This window comes from Solanum stenotomum, chromosome 9 (genome assembly GCF_019186545.1).
Source record: "Solanum stenotomum isolate F172 chromosome 9, ASM1918654v1, whole genome shotgun sequence".
Classification (NCBI taxonomy): domain Eukaryota; kingdom Viridiplantae; phylum Streptophyta; class Magnoliopsida; order Solanales; family Solanaceae; genus Solanum; species Solanum stenotomum.
Genome location: NC_064290.1, coordinates 40,121,510 through 40,134,601, shown reverse-complemented (window position 1 = coordinate 40,134,601; position 13,092 = coordinate 40,121,510). Strand labels below are relative to the sequence as shown.

The 13,092-nt window shown below is 33.4% G+C and overlaps 1 protein-coding gene across 1 annotated transcript in view; it reads left to right on the top strand.

Moving 5' to 3' along the window:
• Positions 1–9,816: 9,816 nt before the first annotated feature.
• Positions 9,817–13,092, top strand: part of LOC125876847 (two-component response regulator ORR26-like) — a 5,485-nt gene continuing 2,209 nt past the window's right edge. Inside the window, exons 1-4 of the mRNA XM_049558104.1 lie at positions 9,817–9,999; positions 10,306–10,458; positions 10,734–11,111; positions 11,225–11,301. Coding sequence (XP_049414061.1) covers positions 9,888–9,999; positions 10,306–10,458; positions 10,734–11,111; positions 11,225–11,301 — 720 coding nt within the window. The 5' untranslated portion in view covers positions 9,817–9,887. The remainder of the gene's footprint in view (positions 10,000–10,305; positions 10,459–10,733; positions 11,112–11,224; positions 11,302–13,092) is intronic.

The window sequence follows — 13,092 nt, the reverse complement described above, 5'->3', positions numbered from 1 at the left end:
AGTTGAGTATCTGTCTCTGAGTCCAGTATCTATCTTTTGAGTTGAGTAAGTTTGAGTAGTTTTGAGTATTCCTTGAGTTGAGAAAGTTTGAAAAGAGGTAAGTTATTCAGTTTATTCCAGTTTTTCTTCTAGCCTATGTTGTTTAGATTTCCAGCTTACATACTCGTACATTCCACGTACTGAGCCATTTGGCCTGCATCTTTTTATGATGCAGACACAGGTATTCAGGATCATCAACAGGAGATTCGTTGATACATCCGGGAGTTCCAGTTAGCTATGACAAGCCTCTTTGCTTCCGGAGGATTTCATTTACCTTTCAGTTGTATCAGTTGTTAGGAGGTCGTAGGTCTTGTCCCGGCTTCCATCTTTATCAGTTAGAGGCTTCATAGATAGACAATAGAGTTTCAGAAGTCTCTTCATTTATTTTGTTAAATGTTTTGAAAACTAAAGTTGCCTTTTATGACGAGTTGTATATATATTCTATTATACAGAGTTTTCTTTTGAGTTAAAGATTTGTAAAGTTGAGTTTATAAACTCTTATTTAGTTTTAAGCTCTTGTATGCTTAAGTTAGTATTCCGCTTGGAGTCAGCCAGGATAAGGGTTCGCTTGGGGACCAGCAATGGTCTTCGAGTGCCGGCCACGTCCAGGGTGTAGGCTCGGGGCGTGACAAGCTAATATTCTTTTAACTGTTTGCTTTTTGTGTGTGAGGTCGTTCGTGGATGCTGCAAGTTAGTGTTTCCTTGATAAGTCCGTTCATGATGTGTCGAACAATGTTACAGTTGTGAGATGCAACACTGGATCCCTTAACTATGTGACTTACGTGGGAGTGCAACAGGTAATTTAACAACTTCTAGTATAAGGTAAATCTGCTATTGTCTTTTGGTATTTAAAGGTCAATTGAAAAACATTGGAACTTGTTTTCTCATGAATGTAATATATATATAGATGACGTACATTCTCAAATTGTAACACTTTGATTATTCTTCAGCTGAAGTGGTTATTGAAGTTGTTTCTTTCTTTTCTATACTTCCACCGGGAAGCGCATTCATGGATTGATAGTTGTTTCAAACAATAATTAATGAGGGATTAGAAAATGTTGTGATACCATATGTCAGGCTACTCCAAGCAATATCCATGTTGTCGTGTGAGGTACATATTCTAAGCATTGTCTGTATGGCTGTTTAATATTCTAGAAATTAAAAGGTTGTGTTTCATACTAGAGAGGAGCATAGAAGGAGGTGAGATGTCATCATCACATGGTACTTAGCATTTTTGTTTGAGCATGTTGCTTATGTTGTCCTTTTAGTCTATTTTTCTGATGCATTATTAGAGTTGTACATAAAATTTAAGATTATCAGGTCTAATTAGCTTATTTTTGGTTGATCCTTATATGAGGAGCATGTCTAATATATTACATGATGTATTACAAAAGAGAAAACATTGCATATCCACGGAAATCACCATGACTGGCTATTTCCAAGGGTAAATCTGTCTTGTCCGCTGGGATCGAACTACATGTGCGAAATCGATGTATCATTGTTGGTGTGGCTTGGTCAAGCATTAAATACATAGAATACAACTAACTTAAGTTAAACAGGAGATTTAGTCAAAGTATAATAAAACAGTAATATGAGAAGAAGAAGAGTTGAATATTAATATCATCACGTATTACTAAAATGGAAGAAATTTCTTGTCACATTTTAAGCTTTATTTATAATTGTTACATTTTATTACTTATGCATGTTGTTATAAAATTTAAATAGTTCTAACAAATTACATGGGACACGTATCCAGAAACTCATGTATATAAAACAAAGTAAGCAATGCAAACAAATTGAAGTTATTTAACTGAAACTGACCAGAGGGAAGGAATCGCTCGGATGGTAAGCACCCCTCACTTCCAACCCGAAGGTTGCGAGTTCGAGCCTCCAAGGAAGCCAAAGGGATGGGAGCTCCTAGGGAGGGTAAAAAGTAAAAAAAAGACCAGAGAAAAATTGAATACTACAAAATACAGAAACACAATGTCTCAAAATCATATCAAATCAACTGACGAACACCCCTAATCAAAATATCCAGTAAAGGATGGTAATAAAACCTACAAGTGACTTCAAAGTTCTCGACAAAAGCATCATTCCATCTGTGTAAAAAAAGAGAAATAAAAAACCTTTAATTAGGAAAATATCTCTGGCATTTATCATAATTAGAATTCAAAAATAAAGACTAAAACTTATTCATAGCTACTCGAGAAGACATATATTCTTTGAAGTTCTATAATCTGATTGTTTAAATTATTCTTGATATTATATAGTGGCATGAATAACATCTGCATTTGAAAATAATAGCATAAGCACTTGCATATTTACCACTTCATCACTCACATTTTTTCATTTCTTAAAGTGTATATCTATGCTAAGTGTTCGATACTACTACTACAACAAGTACTACTATTATTACGCCTTAGTCTCAGATGATAGTCACATTCTATTTGGAAGTAGTAGAATATCGTCTTCAAAAACCCATCCTCAATCACGTTGGAGCGGAACTAATGGATGAAACTCGTGCATTTTATAGCAGTAGCTTGGTTGTAATGTCCCATTTTTTGTGAATTGTTTTTAACTATGAAATGGTCATTTTTCCTTCCCTTAGCATTTTCATGTTTAATTTGTGTTTCGGGAATGATTGGTGTGGTCTCCGATGTGATCGGGTGTATTTTTGGTGATTTGACCTCTCTTGAGTTGAGAATTCATGATAGGGTTGACTTTGTTTAATATTTTTAGTTTCGAGTGTCGGATGAGAATTTCGTTAGTTCCATTGCGTCCGGAACGTCGAATTAGAGTTAGTGAAGTGGTTGGTAAGGTTTTCGAGGCCTTAGGATGAGTTTTGGGCGTTTGGGTAAGAAGTCAAGTTTTAAACCTTAAGAGTGGTCCGAAAGGGTAATTCCGTTATTTGACATATTTTCATAAATTTGACGATTCCGTTGAGTCCAGAAAGTTGAATTTAGTGGAGTAGCATGTCCAATTTATTTTTATCAGACTCCAAACGATTTTCGAGTGTCCATTATGGGGCATTTTTCCTTGTGTTGAGTTGTTGGCATTCAATTTCTGGTGCATGTCATTTTGACCTTCATGATCGCGGCCCTTAGGCTTGCGATGAACCTTTCTCTCACTTAGCCTTCACGATCGCGGTGTAATATTTCGTGCCCTTCGCGATCGTGAGAATTAGTGGCTTGCAATCGAGATGACCAATTTCACCTAGAAAAAAATTAAATTGAGGATTCTTCCCAATTTTCACTCGTTTTGAGCTTAGGAGAGACGATTCTTGAAATTTTTTCTTGGTGAAATTCGTGGGGGTAAGTTCCCCTACCAACCCCTTATCATTTTCTTTATTTTTTATCATCCAAAACAACTTTTAATTCTTTATTTCAATGTGGGTTTTGGGGATTTTCCCCCAAAGTTAGAAAATTGTAATTTTCTTAATTTGGAGCTCGTTGCTTGATCGATTTTAATGGAATTTTCAACCATGAATCCCCCTTGACTTGTAGAACTTGATTTTCAACTAAAAATCTAATTTTATCCTTTCAATTTTCGAAGTGATTTTTGGACTAATTTATCCCCATTTCTAATCCAATTAATATGGGTATATTTGGACTCCTTTTGATGAACTCTATCCATTCTTGATTGTTGGAGATTCGTGTGGTTGAGGAAGTGCTTCGATAGAGTTGTTCGAGTGAAGTTTTGACCTTCGAGGTACGTTTGACTATCCCTATTTTAGACTGAGATGAGTAATTAACCTTTCTTAGGAAGTTAACTGTGAAATGAGTAGTAGTATGAGTCTTAGAAGTTGGTAGGTGTTGAACTCCTTATTTATTTCTTATGATACATATTTGTGATGCTTAGCCTGTATGAGGGCTTGTGTGATACATTTATTTGTTGCTGAAAACTGTGATAGTTGAGTAATTGCCCGAGCGAGGGATTGTGTGGTCTATCTTTTTATATGACATTGAGATGTCCGAGTTAGGAGCTTGAGTTGATTTTTGAAATATTTTAAAATGAAGGAAATGCTTTTTAAGTGGTAAACATGATTTCAAATGGATCCCTCCATTATCCCTATCATTTGAGAACGCGTTTCATGACTTACAAAGTTTGGGAACTTGATACTACTTGAAATCCTTGATGGATCGATTATGCCTTGTGTTGTATGTGTTGTGATGTATTCATCCTCATACATCATATCATTGTTCATGGAAATATGAGAAAGTGGAGGAGTACATTCCTTTTGAGAAAGAAAATGTGAGACCTTACTTAGTTGGAGTATACTTAGCCTATTGAGTGAACATCAAAGCATACTCCTTCACACTCATATTTCCCAGTCGGAGGTTAATGAACTCAAACACTTTTTCTTCTCTCATTTCAAGACAAAAGAAATGATCAATAAAAGCACCCTTAAACTTCTCTCAATCAAGAGGACCCACATAAATCGCCCTCTCACTTTTCCATTGTTCAAACCACACTTGACCAACACCCTTAAGTTGATAAGCGGCCAACTCCTCCTTCTCAACCGTAGTCAATCACATAATACCTTATCTTGTAAACCTCATCAATGAACTCTTAAGGATCCTCATCAACCTTAAACCCATGAAATTTCAGAGGATTCATCCTTGTGAAGTCCCCTATCCTTGTCGCCGTACCCACATTTGGGTTCACGAGAGCACTCAATGCCTTTCTATTAGCTTGAGCTTTCATCGCTTGAGACAACACTTGGAAAGCGACTCGTAATTCAGCATGAGTCACTTGCTCGGCCAAAAGGTAAACCAGAACTTGAGGAACCTCCGACTCCACATTCTCATCCGCATTCCTTCTCATATAAGCTCTTTGAGGGGCCATATCCTGAAAAGGATCAAACCCAATTTGGATTTGGTTCTTTATAGAGATAGACTCTATGACACGACTTTAGAGTAATGAAAGAAGCGGAGTTTTCTAAACACTTTGTAGCCTTCTATTTATAAATGTGGTGCGCTTCACATTCATGAAGCAACTTGTCAGACTTCCTAGGACCTTTTTCTAAACCATTGTGCTCTGAATACCAAGTTTATCACGACCCAAAGTACATCCTAGATGTGACATGACATATAAGACCCCAAAAGGCCCTACACTAGCAACTTGACATACATATACACGACATAATAGAGAAAATCAAGAAATCTCATAAGAATGTAAAGAGTTTGACAAAAAAGCGGAAGTACATCAAAGTCTTGAAAAGCCATCTATTACATCAAAAGAGTGGTTGGAACGTAACACGTACACCATATACAAAGTCTGGAAACCAAAACATAAGGAAAGCAATAAAAGTATCATGGTCCTCGAAACATGAGGACTCAAAACCAACTCTTGATCGTCAATGAGATCAACTAGCCATGAAAGAAGAGACATGAATCGTCAAGCCCCATATTAGTGAAATAAAATAGGCACAAGTATGCATTAGTACATGGACTATTTTAAGTATGAGGGGAATGCAATAAAAACATGTGACATGACCATAAGAGGACATAAACGATAACATGATAGGTATGACCAAGCTAAATATAGTAAATCTTTAAAGAAGAATCATAATCATGAACATGGTCAATGCATCTAACAATTATGAGGAAAACTTCATAAAACCTTGAAAATAACTTAGTTCATTTTGTGGGATATTTACTATTCACCAACATAGACCATGTGTGCTACAACATGAAATCCGATGTCTTGCTCCCACACAAAAAAGAGATGACATTGCTTGCCAAGACAACAACCTGAAACTTATAGCTTAGGTGGATCCACTAGCTATGTCACTTCAGACAACCTTTGGGGGGGGTAGTTAGGGACAAGAAGATTGATAGTAGAGACCCGACCTCTACTAACGGGAGAGCCTCCATCTCAATATCTTCCTGGTGCTAAGTAAAAATTGCAACAGAATAGTCATAAATATAAGCATATAATCATTCATGGAAAAATACAATTAAGTTACTAATCCAAGCTAATAACATCATAGAGTAGCTCCTTAAACCATGTGTGAGAAAATCTTTCACCATTCATGATTTCTTAAGTATGTGAGAAAATCTTTCACAACTCATGCATATGTGAGAAAACCTTTCACAATTTCATCGATGTTCATCTTAAATCAACCTAGATCATAATTTATTCCTTTTCATAAATCATGCATAAGTTTATGAAAACATCATTCATTGATTCATTGCTTTTCTTCAAATTCATGCAAATTAGGGTTCATAGTCAAAATCATGATCAATGCATGAGTTCATGTGATTTCAATTTGAAAGCATGTAATTGAGTCAAAGCAATCATAATAAGATCAAATTCAATAAATTTAATTAACATAAATAGAACCCATGATAATTCAATGAAAACCTTAATCAATTTGGTTGGCATTGAATTAGAGAATTGAAGAGTCTTTAGGGACTCAATAGGTAAATGGAACCCATTGATGAACTCCCTACATACCTTGACCTTGAATCCCTAGAATCAATGATGAAAAAGAAGACTTGACCTTAAAGAACCCTATTTTCTTCTTCCTTGTCTAGAGAGAAAATTTTTGAGAGAACCTTAGAGAGAATTTTGGAATTTGATTGAATGAAGGAGTTGGAAAATTTCTAAGGGTGAAGGGTAGTTATAGGACTTAAAATTAGGGTCAAAATGGTGTAGTATAAGCATTAAGTGCATAGGAAAGGACCCAAATACACTTTAAAAGTAACTGTCGGACAAACCTACAATTGTGACTTACAGTCCATAGGAATTTCAATCATATTTTGGGCGATCAACCAACCCAACCCCAACATTGACTCGGCTCGAAGCGAGTTTGCATATTAAGTAAATAGAAAGAGAGAAACCTACTTCCGCTCGATTGCTTATGATAGACCAGAGAAAGGCATTAATAGAGTATAGCAAGCTGCTCATAAGATAGCAATAACTTGATTGCAAGCTTACCAACCAATAGCTACAATACCATATTCCACCAGTCATATTGATTTGATTAGCTTACTGTTCGCGAGAAAATCATTTAGAAAACGTTTATATCATAACAAAACTCCCAGGATAAAATAAATTAGAGTTTAAAAATGCTTTGAATCTATGTCCTGGTCAACCGTAGAACCAACTTCAGAAACCCAAATATTCAATCATTTCCCACGAGACCATTCTACGGTCTGTCAAAATTCTTACAATTTGTAGACCCTATCAGTAGAACTCAACTTTCACTCTAAAATTTCACTAGGTCTGGAACCTTTCTACAGAATCTTCTTACGGTTAGTTGAACCAACTACGAATCGTCAAAATTATCCATAGACCTGAGAACCTAAATCAAATTTCGGAATCAATCTTACGAGTCAGTCCTACTACTCGTAAAATTTTCTACGGTTCGTCATGTCAAGTCATAGGTCCAATCTTCAGAAACTTAATTTTCCAAAACTCAACTCTCGGTCTACGACTTCCTTTCTACGGTCCATAGGCTGGACTTGTAGAAACTCGCTTTAGTCAAATTTATGCATTTTTCTTTCCTTTTTGACTTTTCAACTTCTGAGGTTTTATAACGAACTTCTACGAAGCCCTCCTATGTCCCATAGAACCATCTACGACCCGTCAAACCCTTCTAGTAGACTGAGGTCTTAAACCAATTACTCTTAATCATTCTTCGGGTCAGTCCTATGACCTATCTAACTTTCTATGATTTATCTTGTTCAATTAGGTCAAACATCAGAAACTTAATTTTTTTTTCCAAAACTCAACTTAAGTTCTATGACTCAACTTCTACGTCCCATAGAACCTCTTATGGTCCGTAGATGAGACTCGTAGGTCACACCATCAGTGCCCAAAACTGAATTTTTTCTTTTTAATCCAACTTTCCAATTTCCAAGGTGTCACCCTCATTATGTTCAATTATTTCGCTTCGGGTATATTACATACTCGCACATATAATGTACTAATGTCATTCGACCTGCATCTTAAAATTACAGGTACTCAGGATCATCAACAGACACTTCGTCTAGATCACTTTGTATTCCTTGACCGCTTTTGGTGACCCCCACCTGGCATTTTGGGGGACCCCATTTTATTCATCTTTCTGTTTAATTGTTTTGAGGTGTCGTAGATCCTGTCTCGACATCCATGTTGAACTATAGAGGCTTCATAGATAGAGAGTGTTGATGATTCTTTCAATATTTTCTTTAAACTATTATTGCTTTTAAATTATCTGAGTTGATTATTTTTGAAACAATGATTTACTTCTGTTTTTAAAGCTTATATCTGCTTGGGTCAGTCTTCCACTAAGTAGTTAGCCAGCCCAAGAGTTCGCTTGGTGACTCTCGAGTGCTGGTCACATCTAGGGTATAGGCTCGGGGTGTGACACTAAATTTTGAACATCAACATTTGCATTTGTCTATGAAGATTGAAAAAAAACCCTTAGAAGGTATTTTATTTTGTGATATAAGAAGTATTTTGTATCGTTTGTGCTTTATTTCTTATGCTGACATCTCTTCATTGAAAAATTCTCCTTGCTTGAAGTGGATATAGAACTAAGAAGTCCTAGGAGCAATTGTGATTTGTATTTATTTTCACATGGTTACTAATAAACATGCTTCACTTTTCAATTAATAGTGTATGATACTTTCTGAATTGGTGCATCAATGACAATAAAGATAATAATATATTTTCTCATATATATATATAAATATCATAAGAAGATTGATATTTATATATTGTGAATATTTTTTACTCACATGAGAGGAAAGATAATTATGTTTGTGCAGGTAGATTTGCAATTCAGGATTCTTGCATCTTTTACTTATTTGAGTTGGCAATTTTTAAGACAATTTTGACAAGTGATGAATGAGGGAAAAGATGTCCAGATTGTTGTGATGTAGTATAATATTGGAGCTCTTTTAATCGAGTGTTATTGCTCTATAATATTACAGAATTTTACTTAATAGTATATTTAATTAATTTTTGAGATTTTTCTCATCACTACTCAACTATTTGATTTGTTTAAATTTAAGACAATTAATTCCTTCTTCTAAAATAACTATTTCCTTCCTTTAACAATTTTTTAATTTATACGATAACATCTTTTCCCTATATCAGCAGTGAACTTTTTTTAAAATAATTTCTGAACTTTTCTTTTTTCCATTTCATAATAATAACTCATAAATAAATTGAAAATGATAGGCCGATAGTTATCAATTCAAAAATAATTAAATTCTTGAAGATAGATATTGTGCAGGTGCAAGAAAAAAAGTAGGAAGATATTTTAAAAGAAATATATTTATGGATAAAATAATATATATCTTTGAACGTGAGAATTTAAAAAATTTAGAAGTACATATATGGAATATTAATAATTAAATTCTTGAAGATAGATATTGTGCAGGTGAAGAAAAAAAGTAAGAAGATATTTTTTTCTTCTAAAAGAAATATATATATGATAAGATAATATATAGCTTTGACCGTGAGAATTCAAAAAAATTAGAAGTACATATATGGAATATTAATTATATAAATCATGGATTAGACTGTGGATATATACAAATTTACGGTAAGTTGGTGTAGCTTCTTACTGTGATGTTGTTTATTTAGGAAAAAAAAAGAAGGTAAAATAAATAAATAAATAAATAAAAATGTGAAGAAAATAAATAAGCTACTAAAAGGAAGTGGTAAAACTTGGTAAGCAAATCTAATATAGACTTTTGGTGCAACAAGATAGACTCAAATATTTGTATAAATAATAATTAGAAAATGTTCTCTTTCATTTTTGTTCTTATCTGTTTAACTTTGTGTTTTCTTTCAACAAAAAAACATCTAAAACAAATCAGTGTTATCAATTTTTTTTTCCAGAAGAAATAATGGAGGAACAAAACAATCAACTCTTTGAAATAATCAGATGTCTGGTGGTAGATGTTGATGTCACTTGTCTTCTCATTACTGCTACTTTTCTCAAGAAATCCAAATTTGAAGGTACTTAACTTTAGTTTTTCATTTTACTAAATTTTATGAGTGTTTAAAATCTAATATTGTGATGACACTTGTATCATCTTAAAATAAAGTATAGTTTTTATTCTTTTCATGTTATCATATTTTGATTTGAGATTTATGCCAATCGAGATTTATATAAGTCAAACCTAGTCATCAATTCATCTAATTAGTTTCTTTTAATTTCTTCTTTTTCTCATCAACTGATTTTGGAAAATTTTCTATATGTATTATCAATAATTTTAGCTTTTTATATGTTTTACAATAATATAATTTCTTGGTTTAATTCAGTTGTGACAGTGAAGAGCGCAAAAGATGCTTTGGGTGTTCTTCGTGGCAGTGGCCTCTCATTTGATCTTGTGGTCACAGAAGTCCACATGCCCGAAATGAATGGCTTTCAACTTCAACAAGAAATAGCCAAAGAATTTATCATTCCTGTTGCTTGTGAGTTTATAATTCTTTATATTCTTCTTAGAATTGAAATTATGTTGTATAATAGATGTCTATAAGAAAAAAAATAGTTTCTTATTGATAACTCTCGATCAATAACATAGTTATATATAAAATAACTCACCCTAAGAGCATTGTTGATGATTGATGGAAAGAAATTAAATTAACCCCACCCCAAATAAAGGCTTGCTTTTGCTATTTTCATATAACCTCGTCCCTTTTATTTAGTTTTTACTATGACTTAAATTTGTATTATTGAATGTGACCAGTTTTGTCAGCTGATGAAAAAGAAAGTACAATTATGAAAGGGCTTGAGAGTACTGGAGTTATTTTGTTTATGGGGAAGCCCATATCACAAAACAATATTAATTATTTGTGGAATTATGCTACCGTGGGAAAGAAGAATCATAAAGGCAAACATGTTATTAATCAACAGAATCAAGACAATACCAATGAAAGAATCCCCCATGAAGTAATTCATATTGAATCTTCATCGTCGAACAGTGAGAGGGACAAGTCCGTGAGAAAATGTGAAGAGACTGAAAGTGAACAGAGTTCATCTCCACCGTCAAAGAAGAGTAGAGTTGTTTGGACAGATCCCCTTCATGACAAATTCGTTGAAGTTGTTTCAAAACTTGGCATGAAGAGTAAGTCTTCTCAAACATTATATATTGAAAAATATGAGATCACATAAAATTAGTTATCTATATGTAAACTACATTAGATTTGGTTGATTTTTTTATCTTTTTTTTTTCTGCAGAAGCTCATCCAAGGAAAATTCTTGACCTCATGGATACTCCTGAATTGACTAGAATACATGTGGCAAGTCATTTGCAGGTATACTACAGTTAACTCATCAATAAGAAATACTAATTGAGTATAGAGTTAATGATATTCTATAATAACATAAATGAGCATAGCGAGGAATTTTATTTTTTATAATAATCAAAACTCTAATGTTTATTACACAAAAAGTAAGAAAATAAAACTAAGTCATAACTTTATCAATATATTTCAAAGTAGGTAACACAAAAACGAATTAATTAAAATAGAGGTATATTTTTATGATAAATTTCTAAAAAATTATCTATTATACAATAATGAATTTGAAATTATAATTTAGAAAAATATTTCATTCCTGCCAATAAATAAAAATTATTTATCTATATAGACAATAGATAATAAGAAAAATGTGAAACATACATATACACACTAGCATGCATGCACATTGGGGTCGTGAGTGTGTCACTCACTAACCCTCCAATGGAGAAACCCTTAAGACTTAAACTTGGAAAATTAAAATCAATCCATCAAATCAACAATATTATGTCTAACAAAGTTTTATAAATAAATAAACTTCATAAATAAGTTAAAATCTTATTTAACAACTCCCCTAACTAAGTCAATTCCACTAAAATGTCTAACAACTAAAAATTAAGATTGAATGTCCCAGTGTATGAAACATGGACATGAATTGTAAGATGATCCTTGGTAGCCTGAACACCACCCTGTGATAAAAAAAATGCAGTCTACGCTAGATATGGGGTTTTGGAGGAACCCCATGAATAAGATTTGCACTCAACAAAAGAAGAGTAGATGTTAGTATTACTATGTACTGGTGGGCATCATAGACTGACTCAAATTAAAAAAAAAAAGTAACACATAAACCAAATAACAAGTAGATTAGACTTGAACAAATAAAAAATTCACAATTATTAAATATAATCATCACAAGGTTATCAATAATAAGTCATTCAACTCAATGAACCATTAACCTACACAAAAATAAACAAAGTATACATAAATGTTAAGGGATTTATTTATGGCAATAGCCATGATTTGCAGGGACCAGCTTCGTTCATATATCATGGTACCCAACCTTCGATACATACATACATACATATATATCATCACTAGCAAGCATGTATAAAGACCAATCAATAAGCAATTTGCTCAAAAGTATATACATATATACATAAATCTAAGTATGTTCTAACAAATTAAATGATGTTAGAAGGGTGTAATGAACTTACCTTGATGATAGAAAAAACCCTAGAAGGTTAACAATTGCATCTCTCAAGCTTAGGAACGAGTCTTTGGGAATTGGAGAGAAAATGACATCTAAAAGTGTGTTGGATATAAAATCTGTTGAAGTCTTCTACAACAGGCTTTCCTTCTATGTCATGTTCGCTATGGTGGGCCAACTGACCTCTATAGTGGTCCCCTGCAGGGCCTCTATGATATGATAGAACAATTTTCTGTATCGGTTCGTTCTGCTAGAGCGATGGGGTCTCACTATGATGAAGTTTAGTAATGATTTTTCTAAAGTTCTTCCCATACACCCCATTTCACAATGCACTAAAGATTTCTTAGATGATACAAGCATATCCCACATCAAAAGTTGCTATAACGTGAGTTCTATTAGGGTGTGTTTGGTATGAAGGAAAATGTTTTCCATGAAAAATGTTTTCCATGAAAATGTTTTCCTGGAAAACAAGTTGATTTTTGACTTATTTTCTCATATTTGGTTGGTGAGTAGAAAATGTTTTCCGGAAAAGATTTTTAGTGTTTGATTTATGAATGAAAAATATTTTTTATTTTTACTAGAGTAGAAAATAATTTTTGAAA